An 18,569-nucleotide genomic window follows, 5' to 3' on the forward strand; every position below is an offset into this window, starting at 1 on the left:
GTTGGGAACCTGTCATTTAGACACTAGACAGGTTAATTAACACATGATGTTGGGAACCTGTTATTTAGACACTAGAAAGGTTAACACATGATGTTTGGAACCTGATATTTAGACACTAGACAGGTTAATTAACACATGATGTTGGGAACCTGTTATTAGACATGATGTTGGGAACCTGTTATTTAGACACTAGACAGGTTAACACATGATGTTGGGAACCTGTTATTTAGACACTAGACAGGTTAATTAACACATGATGTTGGGAACCTGTTATTTAGACACTAGACAGGTTAATTAACACATGATGTTGGGAACCTGTTATTTAGACACTAGACAGGTTAATTAACACATGATGTTGGGAACCTGTCATTTAGACACTAGACAGGTCAACACATGATGTTTGGGACCTTAAACAACTAAACACAACTCTACAACCGAACAGGGTCCATTTATTTTATGACTTATATCACTCAAAACCACTTTTTGTTAATAACTCGGCGAAACATGGTCGGATGGGCTGTTTTTGTTGTTGTTGATGTTGTTGCAGGGAGCTCTACATTAGGAACATGCTGACTTCGCTAGGTCGTTCCAGCTCCTGTCTTATCTGAGAAAATGGCTGTGTTACCTTCGCCCAGTGTTACCTTTGTCCCGGCTCTCTCCTACTCAGATAGTATTTGATACTATCTATACACTTGTTTTGACCTTGACACACCCGTTCAGAAAGCAATTAGGTTTACTGTTCATCTCCCCAGGGTTTTAAAGAAGATGGTGTGTGTGTTTATCTCTCTGTGTGTGTGTTTGTGTGTGTGTGTGTGTGTGTTTATCTCTCTCTGTGTGTGTGTGTGTGTGTGTGTGTGTGTGTGTGTGTGTGTGTTAATCTCTGTGTGTATGTGTGTGGGTGAGTGTGTGTGTGTGTGTGTGCATCCTAAAGAAGACAGCTCCTTCTTCCTCACAAAGATATTAAATCACTGTCTCTGATGGCCTCAATGGGACCTGACGCAACACAGATGTCCCAGTTTATGATGGAGAATAAAGGAAGAACCTGATCAAATCTACAGGAAGTGATTGACATGATAGTTCTAACTGTGGTTTAATGAAGAACCATGAAATAATATATCAGCCCTGTAAAACAGGTCATAACAATGACTGCATACAAAGTGTGTGTGTCTCTGTGTGTGTGTGTGTGTGTGTCACTGTGTGTGTGTGTGTGTGTGTGTGTGTGTGTTTCTATGTGTGTGTGTGTGTGTTTCTGTGTGTGTGTGTGTGTGTGTGTCACTGTGTGTGTGTGTGTGTGTGTGTCTCTGTGTGTGTGTGTGTGTGTGTCACTGTGTGTGTGTGTGTGTGTTTCTGTGTGTGTGTGTGTGTGTCACTGTGTGTGTGTGTGTGTGTGTGTGTGTGTTTCTATGTGTGTGTGTGTGTGTTTCTGTGTGTGTGTGTGTGTTTCTGTGTGTGTGTGTGTGTGTGTGTGTGTGTGTGTGTGTGTGTGTGTGTGTGTGTGTGTGTTTCTGTGTGTGTGTGTGTGTGTGTGTGTGTGTGTGTGTGTGTGTGTGTGTGTGTGTGTGTTTCTATGTGTGTGTGTGTGTGTTTCTGTGTGTGTGTGTGTGTGTGTGTCTCTGTGTGTGTGTGTGTGTGTGTCACTGTGTGTGTGTGTGTGTGTTTCTGTGTGTGTGTGTGTGTGTCACTGTGTGTGTGTGTGTGTGTGTGTGTGTGTGTGTGTGTGTGTTTCTATGTGTGTGTGTGTGTGTTTCTGTGTGTGTGTGTGTGTTTCTGTGTGTGTGTGTGTGTGTGTGTGTGTGTGTGTGTGTGTGTGTCTGTGTGTCTGTGTGTCTGTGTGTCTGTGTGTCTGTGTGTCTGTGTGTCTGTGTGTCTGTGTGTGTCTGTCTCTTTGTGTGTGTGTGTGGCTATGTGTGTCTCTATATAAATATATATGTGGGTGTGTCTATATATACATGTATATGTGTGTTTGTGTGTGTCTGTGTTTGTGTGTCTGTATATGTGTGTGAGTATATGTGTGTGTCTGTATATGTGTGTGAGTATATGTGTGTGTGTGAGTGTGTGTTTGTGTCTGTATATGTGTGTGAGTATATGTGTGTGTGTGTGTGAGTGTGTGTGTGTGAGTATATGTGTGTGTGTGTGTGTGTGAGTGATCCCCACTCACTTGTAATATCATAAACCACCACGGCCACAGTAGAGTCTCGTATGTAGGAGGGAATGAGGCTCCTAAAGCGCTCCTGTCCAGCCGTGTCCCACAGCTGCAACCTCACCTGGGGATCAGAGAGACACACCTGGGGATCAGAGAGACACACCTGGGGATCGTCAGATTATTCATCATGTCCAGAGAGCCTGTATTTTATATAGAATAATTTAATATAATGGCGCTGGTCCATATTTACTGCTCATGACCAATTCTGCTAATTGTTTTTTAATTAATTAATTACTATTATTTATTAGTAATGTTTTTGCTCTGATCTTAACTGTTTTTTTTTTTTTACATAATATTTCCTCCATCGTTCCTTTAACTGAAGACAGCTTCTGGACATCAGAACAGCGATCAGTCTGGACATCAGAACAGCGATCACAAACCTCAATTTGGATGAAGATTTCTACTTAAATGAGTCGACAGCTGTGGATGAACTGCTCGAATAGGGAATGATAGAATAGTGAATGATAGAATAGTGAATGATAGAATAGTGAATGATAGAATAGGGAATGATAGAATAGGGAATGATAGAATAGGGAATGATAGAATAGTGAATGATAGAATAGTGAATGATAGAATAGGGAATGATAGAATAGTGAATGATAGAATAGTGAATGATAGAATAGTGAATGATAGAATAGTGAATGATAGAATAGTGAATGATAGAATAGTGAATGATAGAATAGTGAATGATAGAATAGTGAATGATAGAATAGTGAATGATAGAATAGGGAGTGATAGAATAGGGAGTGATAGAATAGTGAATGATAGAATAGGGAGTGATAGAATAGTGAATGATAGAATAGTGAATGATAGAATAGTGAATGATAGAATAGTGAATGATAGAATAGGGAGTGATAGAATAGTGAATGATAGAATAGTGAATGATAGAATAGGGAGTGATAGAATAGGGAGTGATAGAATAGTGAATGATAGAATAGTGAATGATAGAATAGTGAATGATAGAATAGTGAATGATAGAATAGGGAGTGATAGAATAGTGAATGATAGAATAGTGAATGATAGAATAGTGAATGATAGAATAGGGAGTGATAGAATAGTGAATGATAGAATAGGGAGTGATAGAATAGTGAATGATAGAATAGTGAATGAGAGAATAGTGAATGATAGAATAGTGAATGATAGAATAGTGAATGATAGAATAGTGAATGATAGAATAGGGAATGATAGAATAGTGAATGATAGAATAGTGAATGATAGAATAGTGAATGATAGAATAGTGAATGATAGAATAGTGAATGATAGAATAGTGAATGATAGAATAGTGAATGATAGAATAGGGAATGATAGAATAGTGAATGATAGAATAGTGAATGATAGAATAGTGAGTGATAGAATAGTGAATGATAGAATAGGGAATGATTGAATGATAGAATAGTGAATGATAGAATAGTGAATGATAGAATAGTGAGTGATAGAATAGTGAATGATAGAATAGTGAATGATAGAATAGTGAATGATAGAATAGTGAATGATAGAATAGTGAATGATAGAATAGTGAATGATAGAATAGTGAATGATAGAATAGTGAATGATAGAATAGTGAATGATAGAATAGTGAATGATAGAATAGTGAATGATAGAATAGTGAATGATAGAATAGTGAATGATAGAATAGGGAGTGATAGAATAGTGAATGATAGAATAGTGAATGAGAGAATAGTGAATGATAGAATAGTGAATGATAGAATAGTGAATGATAGAATAGTGAATGATAGAATAGTGAATGATAGAATAGGGAATGATAGAATAGTGAATGAGAGAATAGTGAATGATAGAATAGGGAATGATAGAATAGGGAATGATAGAATAGTGAATGATAGAATAGTGAATGATAGAATAGTGAATGAAGGAAGCACTTCCTCGGTTACGTATTTCATATGACAGGCTACACCGGTTATAAAGACGATTAGTGTTCTTCATTTGAAGAATTCTCTGTTTTCACACGCGATTGTGCAATGACTGGGCATATAAGGACACATTTTTCACCAGGCTTTTGTTCGGCTACGGACTGGCCAACCCTGTTCCAGGGGTCCTAGGACTACAGGCTATGCTTAGAATTATTTTGACACTTTAGTTGTGATACAAACCTTATTAAAACATATATGCCTTATTTGAAAATGTCACAAAGAAATGCAAGTGATAATATTGTCACCCATCAGACTGTTCTCAATTTAATCTGGTCTTAACATATACTAAATATATACTATATACTAATATATAATATATACTAAATATATACTATATACTAATATATAATATATACTAAATAATAATAATATATACTAAATATATACTATATACTAATATAGAATATATACTAAATAATAATAATAATATATACTAAATATATACTACTAATAATAATATATAATATATACTAAATAATAATAATATATACTAAATATATACTAAATATATACTATATACTAATAATAATATATACTAAATATATACTATATACTAATACTAATATATACTAAATATATACTATATACTAATAATAATATATACTAAATATAAATATATACTAATAATTATAATATATAATATATACTAAATAATATGTGTAAAATTAGTTTGATTTAGAATGGGCCTTTTTTTATGCACCTGTCAGAACAGGGGCAGGAGGAAAAATACAGGCCATGAATAGCGTATCGAGGTTGCTTTTCCCCCGGTTCATGTTCATGCCAGCCAGGTAGGTTGTAAAGCGAAGCAATGTGCTTAATGTTAGGAAAGTTGACAAGTAAATATAGTAGGCCTAGCCTATGAAAAGCTGATGGGATCCTCCTCTTTTTAATAGAGGCCATCAAAACTTTGTTTTCTCACACAGTTGCAAAGCCTAGAGAAATGTTGTGCAACATTGGCTTATAGGAACACGTATTTCACTTATTTCATTCCATGCATCAACCAGCTATGAGGAGCTGGCTCTCGCTGGCTCTCGCTGGCTCTCGCTGGCTCTCGCTGCCCAACAGGTGATCCTATTCCGCTCAAACTCTGAATGCCGGGGCTCTCAGGAGGTGTTTGGTTTGATTTTCCATTGCATTTGCATTGATTTCAGAGGGACCATAGAGTACCAGGCCATTAGTGACTGGCAGTCCGCAAGTTTGGTATGACCATCAGAGTGACCTGTATATATTAAGGGGTCAGAGCCCTATGGGGCCTGTATATATTAAGGGGTCAGAGGCCTATGGGGCCTGTATATATTAAGGGGTCAGAGCCCTATGGGGCCTGTATATATTACGGGGTCAGAGCCCTATGGGGCCTGTATATATTAAGGTATAAAAGAAGTGCACTACAGATGTAATAGGGTGCTGTTAGGAACACAAGCCAGTACATCTGAACCTGAGGGGATGATATTCCACAGAGAGAGAGAAGTGGCCCTGGGGGGCGACACTAGAAGGGTATTAAAAGAGCCTTAGATTGAGTTAACTTACCGTTCGGTCCTCCAAGTACATCGTTTTTGACAGGAAGTCTATTCCAATTGTGGCCTGAAATGAGAAAAAACAAATAGAGACACGTGGGATCAACATTATTCTATAAAATGAAGAAAAGGAATCAAATTAACAACATTAAAATATTAGCCTATAGTTGCTCTCAATAGAAATTATACAAAATCTAATTAATTCATAAAGGTACCTACAGTAAAGGCACGAAGACACTAAGGCAATATAATGCATTCATAAGGATACCTACAGTAAAGACACGAAGACACTAAGGCAATGTAATGCATTCATAAGGATACCTACAGTAAAGGCACGAAGACACTAAGGCAATATAATGCATTCATAAGGATACCTACAGTAAAGTGTTACCATAAGATTTTACAGGTCTCTCTCACTGTAAGTCTTTCATGTGTTAATTACTGTATATTTAAGAAGACATTTTGCTGAGAACCATATCTCCTTAATACCATGGCAACACCTTCCATCTATGAGCTGGTTGTTGGTCACTGGCCGTTACCCACAGAACACTACATACCAGGAGGTATTATCTGATTGGCCGTCCTCCCACAGAACACTACATACCAGGAGGTATTATCTGATTGGCCGTTAGCCCACAGAACACTACATACCAGGAGGTATTATCTGATTGGCCGTCTGCCCACAGAACACTACATACCAGGATGTATTATCTGATTGGCCGTCCTCCCACAGAACACTACATACCAGGAGGTATTATCTGATTGGCCGTCCTCCCACAGAACACTACATACCAGGAGGTATTATCTGATTGGCCGTCCTCCCACAGAACACTACATACCAGGAGGTATTATCTGATTGGCCGTCTGCCCACAGAACACTACATACCAGGAGGTATTATCTGATTGGCCGTCCTCCCACAGAACACTACATACCAGGAGGTATTATCTGATTGGCCGTCCTCCCACAGAACACTACATACCAGGAGGTATTATCTGATTGGCCGTCTGCCCACAGAACACTACATACCAGGAGGTATTATCTGATTGGCCGTCCTTCCACAGAACACTACATACCAGGAGGTATTATCTGATTGGCCGTCCTCCCACAGAACACTACATACCAGGAGGTATAATCTGATTGGCCGTCCTCCCACAGAACACTACATACCAGGAGGTATTATCTGATTGGCCGTCCTCCCACAGAACACTACATACCAGGAGGTATTATCTGATTGGCCGTCCTCCCACAGAACACTACATACCAGGAGGTATTATCTGATTGGCCGTCCTCCCACAGAACACTACATACCAGGAGGTATTATCTGATTGGCCGTCCTCCCACAGAACACTACATACCAGGAGGTATTATCTGATTGGCCGTCTGCCCACAGAACACTACATACCAGGAGGTATTATCTGATTGGCCGTCCTTCCACAGAACACTACATACCAGGAGGTATTATCTGATTGGCCGTCCTCCCACAGAACACTACATACCAGGAGGTATTATCTGATTGGCCGTCCTCCCACAGAACACTACATACCAGGAGGTATTATCTGATTGGCCTCCTCCCACAGAACACTACATACCAGGAGGTATTATCTGATTGGCCGTCCTCCCACAGAACACTACATACCAGGAGGTATTATCTGATTGGCCGTTAGCCCACAGAACACTACATACCAGGAGGTATTATCTGATTGGCCGTCTGCCCACAGAACACTACATACCAGTATGTATTATCCGATTGGCCGTCCTCCCACAGAACACTACATACCAGGAGGTATTATCTGATTGGCCGTCCTCCCACAGAACACTACATACCAGGAGGTATTATCTGATTGGCCGTCTGCCCACAGAACACTACATACCAGGAGGTATTATCTGATTGGCGGTCCTCCCACAGAACACCACATACCAGAAGGTATTATCTGATTGGCCGTCTGCCCACAGAACACTACATACCAGGAGGTATTATCTGATTGGCCGTCCTCCCACAGAACACTACATACCAGGAGGTATTATCTGATTGGCCGTCCTCCCACAGAACACTACATACCAGGAGGTATTATCTGATTGGCCGTCCTCCCACAGAACACTACATACCAGGAGGTATTATCTGATTGGCCGTCTGCCCACAGAACACTACATACCAGGAGGTATTATCTGATTGGCCGTCTGCCCACAGAACACTACATACCAGGAGGTATTATCTGATTGGCCGTTACCCACAGAACACTACTGTCCCTGATGCAGTGGAAATCTTTTTGTTTTTATTTAAATGAAGTATGCTTGAATAGTAGGGCTTAGTGTCTTAACCCCTACTAGGTACCTGAATAGTAGGGCTTAGTGTCTTAACCCCTACTAGGTACCTGAATAGTAGGGCTTAGTGTCTTAACCCCTACTAGGTACATGAATAGTAGGGCTTAGTGTCTTAACCCCTACTAGGTACATTAATAGTAGGGCTTAGTGTCTTAACCCCTACTAGGTACATGAATAGTAGGGCTTAGTGTCTTAACCCCTACTAGGTACATGAATAGTAGGGCTTAGTGTCTTAACCCCTACTAGGTACATGAATAGTAGGGCTTAGTGTCTTAACCCCTACTAGGTACATTAATAGTAGGGCTTAGTTTCTTAACCCCTACTAGGTACATTAATAGTAGGGCTTAGTGTCTTAACCCCTACTAGGTACATTAATAGTAGGGCTTAGTTTCTTAACCCCTACTAGGTACATTAATAGTAGGGCTTAGTGTCTTAACCCCTACTAGGTACCTGAATAGTAGGGCTTAGTGTCTTAACCCCTACTAGGTACATGAATAGTAGGGCTTAGTGTCTTAACCCCTACTAGGTACATGAATAGTAGGGCTTAGTGTCTTAACCCCTACTAGGTACATTAATAGTAGGGCTTAGTGTCTTAACCCCTACTAGGTACATGAATAGTAGGGCTTAGTGTCTTAACCCCTACTAGGTACATGAATAGTAGGGCTTAGTGTCTTAACCCCTACTAGGTACATTAATAGTAGGGCTTAGTGTCTTAACCCCTACTAGGTACATGAATAGTAGGGCTTAGTGTCTTAACCCCTACTAGGTACATTAATAGTAGGGCTTAGTGTCTTAACCCCTACTAGGTACATTAATAGTAGGGCTTAGTTTCTTAACCCCTACTAGGTACATTAATAGTAGGGCTTAGTGTCTTAACCCCTACTAGGTACATTAATAGTAGGGCTTAGTTTCTTAACCCCTACTAGGTACATTAATAGTAGGGCTTAGTGTCTTAACCCCTACTAGGTACCTGAATAGTAGGGCTTAGTGTCTTAACCCCTACTAGGTACATGAATAGTAGGGCTTAGTGTCTTAACCCCTACTAGGTACATGAATAGTAGGGCTTAGTGTCTTAACCCCTACTAGGTACATGAATAGTAGGGCTTAGTGTCTTAACCCCTACTAGGTACATGAATAGTAGGGCTTAGTGTCTTAACCCCTACTAGGTACATGAATAGTAGGGCTTAGTGTCTTAACCCCTACTAGGTACCTGAATAGTAGGGCTTAGTGTCTTAACCCCTACTAGGTACATGAATAGTAGGGCTTAGTGTCTTAACCCCTACTAGGTACATGAATAGTAGGGCTTAGTGTCTTAACCCCTACTAGGTACATGAATAGTAGGGCTTAGTGTCTTAACCCCTACTAGGTACATGAATAGTAGGGCTCAGTGTCTTAACCCCTACTAGGTACATGAATAGTAGGGCTTAGTGTCTTAACCCCTACTAGGTACATGAATAGTAGGGCTTAGTGTCTTAACCCCTACTAGGTACATGAATAGTAGGGCTTAGTGTCTTAACCCCTACTAGGTACATTAATAGTAGGGCTTAGTGTCTTAACCCCTACTAGGTACCTGAATAGTAGGGCTTAGTGTCTTAACCCCTACTAGGTACATGAATAGTAGGGCTTAGTGTCTTAACCCCTACTAGGTACATGAATAGTAGGGCTTAGTGTCTTAACCCCTACTAGGGACATTAATAGTAGGGCTTAGTGTCTTAACCCCTACTAGGGACATTAATAGTAGGGCTTAGTTTCTTAACCCCTACTAGGTACATTAATAGTAGGGCTTAGTGTCTTAACCCCTACTAGTTACATTAATAGTAGGGCTTAGTGTCTTAACCCCTACTAGGTACATGAATAGTAGGGCTTAGTGTCTTAACCCCTACTAGGTACATGAATAGTAGGGCTTAGTGTCTTAACCCCTACTAGGTACATGAATAGTAGGGCTTAGTGTCTTAACCCCTACTAGGTACATGAATAGTAGGGCTTAGTGTCTTAACCCCTACTAGGTACATTAATAGTAGGGCTTAGTGTCTTAACCCCTACTAGGTACCTGAATAGTAGGGCTTAGTGTCTTAACCCCTACTAGGTACATGAATAGTAGGGCTTAGTGTCTTAACCCCTACTAGGCACATGAATAGTAGGGCTTAGTGTCTTAACCCCTACTAGGGACATTAATAGTAGGGCTTAGTGTCTTAACCCCTACTAGGTACATTAATAGTAGGGCTTAGTTTCTTAACCCCTACTAGGTACATTAATAGTAGGGCTTAGTGTCTTAACCCCTACTAGTTACATGAATAGTAGGGCTTAGTGTCTTAACCCCTACTAGGTACATGAATAGTAGGGCTTAGTGTCTTAACCCCTACTAGGTACATGAATAGTAGGGCTTAGTGTCTTAACCCCTACTAGGTACATGAATAGTAGGGCTTAGTGTCTTAACCCCTACTAGGTACATGAATAGTAGGGCTTAGTGTCTTAACCCCTACTAGGTACATGAATAGTAGGGCTTAGTGTCTTAACCCCTACTAGGTACATGAATAGTAGGGCTTAGTGTCTTAACCCCTACTAGGTACATGAATAGTAGGGCTTAGTGTCTTAACCCCTACTAGGTACATGAATAGTAGGGCTTAGTGTCTTAACCCCTACTAGGTACATGAATAGTAGGGCTTAGTGTCTTAACCCCTACTAGGTACCTGAATAGTAGGGCTTAGTGTCTTAACCCCTACTAGGTACCTGAATAGTAGGGCTTAGTGTCTTAACCCCTACTAGGTACATGAATAGTAGGGCTTAGTGTCTTAACCCCTACTAGGTACCTGAATAGTAGGGCTTAGTGTCTTAACCCCTACTAGGTACCTGAATAGTAGGGCTTAGTGTCTTAACCCCTACTAGGTACCTGAATAGTAGGGCTTAGTGTCTTAACCCCTACTAGGTACATGAATAGTAGGGCTTAGTGTCTTAACCCCTACTAGGTACATGAATAGTAGGGCTTAGTGTCTTAACCCCTACTAGGTACATGAATAGTAGGGCTTAGTGTCTTAACCCCTACTAGGTACATGAATAGTAGGGCTTAGTGTCTTAACCCCTACTAGGTACATGAATAGTAGGTCTTAGTGTCTTAACCCCTACTAGGTACATTAATAGTAGGGCTTAGTGTCTTAACCCCTACTAGGTACATGAATAGTAGGGCTTAGTGTCTTAACCCCTACTAGGTACATGAATAGTAGGGCTTAGTGTCTTAACCCCTACTAGGTACATGAATAGTAGGGCTTAGTGTCTTAACCCCTACTAGGTACCTGAATAGTAGGGCTTAGTGTCTTAACCCCTACTAGGTACCTGAATAGTAGGGCTTAGTGTCTTAACCCCTACTAGGTACATGAATAGTAGGGCTTAGTGTCTTAACCCCTACTAGGTACCTGAATAGTAGGGCTTAGTGTCTTAACCCCTACTAGGTACCTGAATAGTAGGGCTTAGTGTCTTAACCCCTACTAGGTACCTGAATAGTAGGGCTTAGTGTCTTAACCCCTACTAGGTACATTAATAGTAGGGCTTAGTGTCTTAACCCCTACTAGGTACATGAATAGTAGGTCTTAGTGTCTTAACCCCTACTAGGTACCTGAATAGTAGGGCTTAGTGTCTTAACCCCTACTAGGTACCTGAATAGTAGGGCTTAGTGTCTTAACCCCTACTAGGTACATTAATAGCAGGGCTTAGTGTCTTAACCCCTACTAAGTACATGAATAGTAGGGATATGGGAACTAGGACACTCTCTCTCTCTCTCTCTTCTCTTCTCTCTCTCTTTTTGTTTTACAGGTGTTTAAACATTTCAAATTGTCGGGGTTGTGATTAGGCCGCTTGCTTCTTAAATGTCTTACACTGGCCCTGAGATCTCAGAACATGAGAGAGTTTTACAGATGGCAGGCATACTGTGCATACAGAATGGGATGCTTTGGAGTCAAGTGGCTGACGGTCAATAAGTGTAACTTAGATTGGGACTCATTGACTCCTTGGCTATTATTAATTGTCATAGTGGCTGTAACCTCTGTGGTGTGTAATGAGGACCAGCCAGACGCTGCTGGTCTGTGGTGTGTAATGAGGACCAACCAGACGCTGTTGATCTGTGGTGTGTAATGAGGACCAACCAGACGCTGTTGGTCTGTGGTGTGTAATGAGGAGCAACCAGACACTGCTTGTCTGTGGTGTGTAATGAGGAGCAACCAGACGCTGCTGGTCTGTGGTGTGTAATGAGGACCAACCAGACACTGCTTGTCTGTGGTGTGTAATGAGGAGCAACCAGACGCTGCTGGTCTGTGGTGTGTAATGAGGACCAACCAGACGCTGTTGGTCTGTGGTGTGTAATGAGAAGCAACCAGACGCTGCTGGTCTGTGGTGTGTAATGAGGAGCAACCAGACGCTGCTGGTCTGTGGTGTGTAATGAGAAGCAACCAGACGCTGCTGGTCTGTGGTGTGTAATGAGGACCAACCAGACGCTGTTGATCTGTGGTGTGTAATGAGAAGCAACCAGACGCTGCTGGTCTGTGGTGTGTAATGAGGAGCAACCAGACGCTGCTGGTCTGTGGTGTGTAATGGGGACCAACCAGACGCTGCTGGTCTGTGGTGTGTAATGGGGACCAACCAGACGCTGCTGGTCTGTGGTGTGTAATGGGGACCAACCAGACGCTGCTGGTCTGTGGTGTGTAATGAGAAGCAACCAGACGCTGCACTTGACACATTTATGAAATAGCTTATTTCAGTTACTAATAAGCATGCACCCATTAAGAAAATGATTGTTAAAAATGGTTAAATCCCCGTGGATTGATTTGAAAAATTTTATAGTTGAGAAGGATGAGGCTGAAGGAGCAGCAAATATGTCTGGCAGCCCAGCCAATTGTCAAACGTATTGCGAACTGAGAAATCATGTGACTAAACGGAATGACAAAATAAGAAACTATACTATGAAACAAAGATAAATGACCTAAAGAACAATAGTAAAAAGATTTGGAGCACCTTAAATGACATTTTGGGCAAAAAGGCAAACTCAGCTCCATCATTCGTTGAATCAGATGGGCTCATTCATTACAAAACTGACTGATATTGCCAACTACTTTAATGATTTTTTTTTTGTTGCATTGGCAAGATTAGAAAACTTAGGCATGACATGCCATCTAACGCTGACACTACACATCCAAGAATATCTGAAAGACAAGCGTTGTCATTTTGAATTCGGTAAAGTGAGTGTTGAAGAGGTGAAACAATGATTGTTGTCTATCAACAATGACAAGCCACCGGGGTCTGACTTGGATGGAAAACTTGGATGGAACATTACTGAGGAAAGTAGTGGACAATATTGCCACTCCTATTTGCCATATCTTTAAGTCTACTAGAAAGCCCTAAGCCCTGGAGGGAAGCAAAATTAGTGGTGGAAAATGTACCCAATGGTAATACTTGAGTAAAAGTAAAGATACCTTAATAGAAAACTACTCAAGTAAAAGTGGAAGTCAACCAATAAAATACGACTTGAGTAAAAGTCTAAAAGTAAAAATAAAAATAATTTCAAATTCATTTTATGAAGCAAACAAGACGGCACCATTTTCTTGTTTTCAAAATGTACGGATAGCCAGGGCCACACTCCAACACTCGGACATCATTTACAAATGAAGAGTTTGAATTTAGTGACTCCTCCAGATCAGAGGCAGTAGGGATGACCAGGGATGTTCTCTTGATAAGTGCGTGAATTGGACCATTTTCCTCTCCTGCTAAGCATTCAGAATGTAATGAGTACTTTTGGGTGTCAGGGAAAATGTATGAAGTAAAAAGTACATTATTTTCTTTGGGAAAGTAGTGAAGTAAAAGTAAAAGTTGTCAAAAATATAATTAATAAAGTCAAGTACAGATACCTCAAGTACTTTACACCAAAACAAAGCAAAACGCCTTCCTAAGAAAATAAAAAACATATTTACTGGTTTAAATAGCCAACCAATCAGCCTGTTACCAACTCTTAGTAAACTTTTGGAAAAAAATGTGTTTGACAAGATACAACACTATTTTACAGTAAACAAATTGAAAACAGACTTTCAGCACGCTTATAGGGAAAGGGATGACCAGGGATGTTTTCTTGATAAGTGCGTGAACTGGACCATTTTCATGTGGGAAAGACATTCAACAAGCACAGCTCTTACACAAATGACTGATGATTGGCTGAGAGAATTTGATGATATCCTTGTCTCACCTGAAATAATGTTCAGTCTTTTGGCCAGGTGCTTTATTCAGTCAGATATCTACTGTAATGTACTGAGGCCAGTACAGTAGATATCTGACTGAACCCAGTACAGTAGATATCTGACTGAACCCAGTACAGTACAGCAGATACCTGACTGAACCCAGTACAGTAGATATCTGACTGAACCAGTACAGTAGATATCTGACTGAACCCAGTACAGTAGATATCTGACTGAACCCAGTAAAGTAGATATCTGACTGAACCCAGTACAGTAGATATCTGACTGAACCCAGTACAGTAGATATCTGACTGAACCCAGTACAGTAGATATCTGACTGAACCCAGTACAGTAGATATCTGACTGAACCCCGTACAGCACAGTAGATATCTGACTGAACCCAGTACAGTAGATATCTGACTGAACCCAGCACAGTATATTAGAAATCTGACTGAACCCAGTACAGTAGATTTCTGATTAAACGCAGTACAGTAGATATCTGACTGAACCCAGTACAGTAGATATCTAACTGAACCCAGTACAGTAAATCTGACTGAACCCAGTACAGTAGATATCGGACTGAACCGAGAACAGTAGATATGACTGAACCCAGTACAGTAGATATCTGACTGAACCCAGTACAGTAGATATCTGACTGAACCCAGTACAGTAGATATCTGACTGAACCCCGTACAGCACAGTAGATATCTGACTGAACCCAGTACAGTAGATATCTGACTGAACCCAGCACAGTATATTAGAAATCTGACTGAACCCAGTACAGTAGATTTCTGATTAAACGCAGTACAGTAGATATCTGACTGAACCCAGTACAGTAGATATCTAACTGAACCCAGTACAGTAAATCTGACTGAACCCAGTACAGTAGATATCGGACTGAACCGAGAACAGTAGATATGACTGAACCCAGTACAGTACAGTATATTAAATATCTAACTGAACTCAGTACAGTAGAAATCTGACTGAACCCAGTACAGTACAGTACAGCAGATATCTGACTGAACCCAGTACAGTACAGCAGATATCTGACTGATCCCAGTACAGTAGATATCTGACTGAACCCAGTACAGTACAGTAGATATCTGACTGAACCCAGTACAGCACAGTAAATATCTGACTGAACCCAGTACAGTACAGTAGATATCTGACTGAACCCAGTACAGTACAGTAGATATCTGACTGAACCCAGTACAGCACAGTAAATATCTGACTGAACCCAGCACAGTACAGTAGATATCTGACTGAACCCAGTACGTTAGATATCTGACTGAACCCAGTACAGCACAGTACAGTAGATATCTGACTGAACCCAGTACGTTAGATATCTGACTGAACCCAGTACAGCACAGTAGATTTGACTAAGCCGAGTACAGTACAGTAGATATCTGACTGAACCCAGTACAGTAGATATCTGACTGAGCCCAGTACAGTACAGTATAGTAAATATGACTGAACCTAGCACAGTACAGTAGATATCTGACTGAACCCAGTACAGTATATATCTGACTGAACCCAGTACAGCAGATATCTGACTGAACCCAGTACAGCAGATATCTGACTGAACCCAGTACAGTAGATATCTGACTGAACCCAGTACAGTAGATATCTGACTGAACCCAGTACAGTAGATAACTGACTGAACCCAGTACAGTAGATATCTGACTGAACCCAGTACAGCAGATATCTGACTGAACCCAGCACAGTACAGCAGATATCTGACTGAACCCAGTACGTTAGATATCTGACTGAACCCAGTACAGCAGATATCTGACTGAACCCAGTACAGCAGATATCTGACTGAACCCAGTACAGCAGATATCTGACTGAACCCAGTACAGCAGATATCTGACTGAACCCAGTACAGCAGATATCTGACTGAACCCAGTACAGTAGATATCTGACTGAGCCCAGTACAGTACAGAAGATAACTGAATGAGCCCTTCTGTATTGTATGTTCTTAATTGGATGATAACTAAATCTTATTGTCCATATCAATTAATATAAATTCACATGGAAACCGTACAGAACTCTGAAAAGCTACAATACCAGCAATAGCCCATTTTCCCCAATGTGTTGTTATATCACTGAAAAATGCTATAACAAACCCTGATAATGTTATGTGTTGTAAATAGGAATGGGCTCCATTTACAAAATCATTAACAATATGCCACTGGTCTTGTATTGATTCCTAATCATCCCATCAGTGTGTGTGAGCCCTGGAGCTAGGGGGAGTCTGCAGCCTATAGAGTGTGCAGCATTGGAGACTGCAGTTCAGGAGTCTGCAGCATTGGAGCCTGCCGTTCAGGAGTCTGCATCATTGGAGCCTGCCGTTCAGGAGTCTGCAGCATTGGAGCCTGCAGTTCAGGAGCCTGCAGCATTGGAGCCTGCAGCATTGGAGCCTGCAGTTCAGGTGCCTGCAGCATTGGGGCTGATGCCTAGAGTCTCCCCCTAGCGGGGTGACCCCTGCCTGGCCTGCACGCTCAGACTGAACTGGGCATCAGCAGCTTGATCACGATCCGGTTACCCAGACAATGCCAACCACTGTGACGGACAGTAAGACCCACTCAGACTCAAGGCGTCAGGACCACAACTGCATACTTCAAACTCCTTGTCCTCCACCCTCCCACAGGAAGATAACGAGACTTTCACCGTAACCTGACTGTCTCTAGTGAGAACTTGAAAAGAGAGAGAAGCAACACCTCGAATGTGTGGCGAAGCGGTCTAAGGCACCGCTTGAGGCATCACTATAGACACCCTGGTTCGATTCCATTGGCTGTATCACAACCGGGCCATGATTGGGAGTTCCATAGGGTGGCGCACAATTGGCCCAGCGTCGTCCCGGTTAGGGTTTGGCCGGTGTAGGCCGTCATTGTAAATAAGAATTAGTTTTTAACTGACTTGCTAACTTAAATAAAGGTAAAAAAATATATACAGTTGAAGTTGGAAGTTTACCAAATACATTTCAACTCAGTTTTTCACAATTCCTAACATTTAATCCTGGTAAGAATTCCCTGTTTCAGGTCAGTTGGGATCACCACTTTATTTTAAGAATGTGAAATGTCAGAATGACAGTACAGAGAATGATTTATTTCAGCATTTATTTATTTCATCACATTCTCAGGGGGTCAGAAGTTTACGTACACTCAATTAGTATTTGGTAGCATTGCCTTTAAATTGCCTTTAAATTGTTTAAATGGTTTAACTTGGGTCAAATGTTTCGGGTAGCCTTCCACAAGCTTCCCACAATAAGTTGGGTGAATTTTGGCCCATCCCTCCTGACAGAGCGGGTGTAACTGAGTCAGGTTTGTAGGCCTCCTTGCTTGCACACACTTCTTCAGTTCTGCCCACAAGTGTTCTATAGGATTGAGGTCATGGCTTTGTGATGGCCACTCCAATACCTTGACTTTGTTGTCCTTTTTTGCCACAACTTTGGAAGTATGCTTGGGGTCGTTGTCCATTTGGAAGACCAATTTGCGACCAAGCTTTAACTGATGTCTTGAGATGTTGCTTCAATATATCCACATAATTTTCCTGCCTCATGCTGCCATCTATTTTGTGAAGTACACCAGTCCCTCCTGCAGCAAAGTACCCCCCCCCCCCCCCCCCCCCGTGCTTCACGGTTGGGATGGTGTTCTTCGGCTTGCAAGCCTCCCCCTTTTTCCTCCAAACATAACAATGGTCATTATGGCCAAACAGTTCAATTGTTTTTTTCATCAGACCAGAAAAAGTACGATCTTTGTCCCCATGTGCAGTTGAAAACTGTAGTCTGGCTTTTTTATGGCTTTTTTTATGGCTGTGTCATGTTCTGACCTTTATTTCCTTTGTTTTGTATTTATTTAGTATGGTCAGGGCGTGAGTTGGGGTGGGCAGTCTACGTTTGATTTTCTATGATTTGGGTATTTCTATGTTTCGGCCTAGTATGGTTCTCAATCAGAGGCAGGTGTCATTAGTTGTCTCTGATTGAGAAGCCTGGGTTGCACTGTTTGTTTGTGGGTGATTGTCTATGTTGATGGCTTGTTTCGGTACAGTTCTCATTTAGCGTCACGGTTGTTTTTTCGTTTATTGTTTTTGTATAGTGTTTCAGTGTTTTCTTTATTAAAATTAATGATGAACCACGCCGCATTTTGGTCCGATCCTTGCTCCTCTTCAGAGGAGGAGGAGGAAGAAAACCGTGACAGGCTTTGGAGCAGTGGTTTCTTCCTTGCTGAGCGGCCTTTCAGGTTATGTCGATATAGGACTCGTTTTACTGTGGATATAGATACTTTTGTACCCGTTTCCTCCAGCATCTTCACAAGGTCCTTTGCTGTTGTTCTGGAATTGATTTTCACTTTTCGCACCAAAGTACATTCATCTCTAGGAGACAGAACG

General features: G+C 41.2%; 1 protein-coding gene across 2 annotated transcripts in view; it reads right to left on the reverse strand.

The window, feature by feature from the left end:
* Nucleotides 1-18,569, reverse strand: part of LOC110524898 (ras-related protein Rab-6B) — a 163,123-nt gene that overhangs the window by 62,925 nt on the left and 81,629 nt on the right. The window contains exons 3-4 of one of the 2 annotated variants that reach the window (XM_036982647.1): nucleotides 5,659-5,712; nucleotides 2,159-2,264 (exon numbers count right to left, since the gene is read on the reverse strand). In XM_036982647.1, coding sequence (XP_036838542.1) covers nucleotides 2,159-2,264; nucleotides 5,659-5,712 — 160 coding nt within the window. Of the gene's footprint in view, nucleotides 1-2,158; nucleotides 2,286-5,658; nucleotides 5,713-18,569 lie in introns of both variants that reach the window. The other variant, XM_036982599.1, reaches the window with a different exon arrangement.

Source organism: Oncorhynchus mykiss, chromosome 1 (assembly GCF_013265735.2).
Source record: "Oncorhynchus mykiss isolate Arlee chromosome 1, USDA_OmykA_1.1, whole genome shotgun sequence".
In the NCBI taxonomy this organism is placed as follows: Eukaryota; Metazoa; Chordata; class Actinopteri; order Salmoniformes; family Salmonidae; genus Oncorhynchus; species Oncorhynchus mykiss.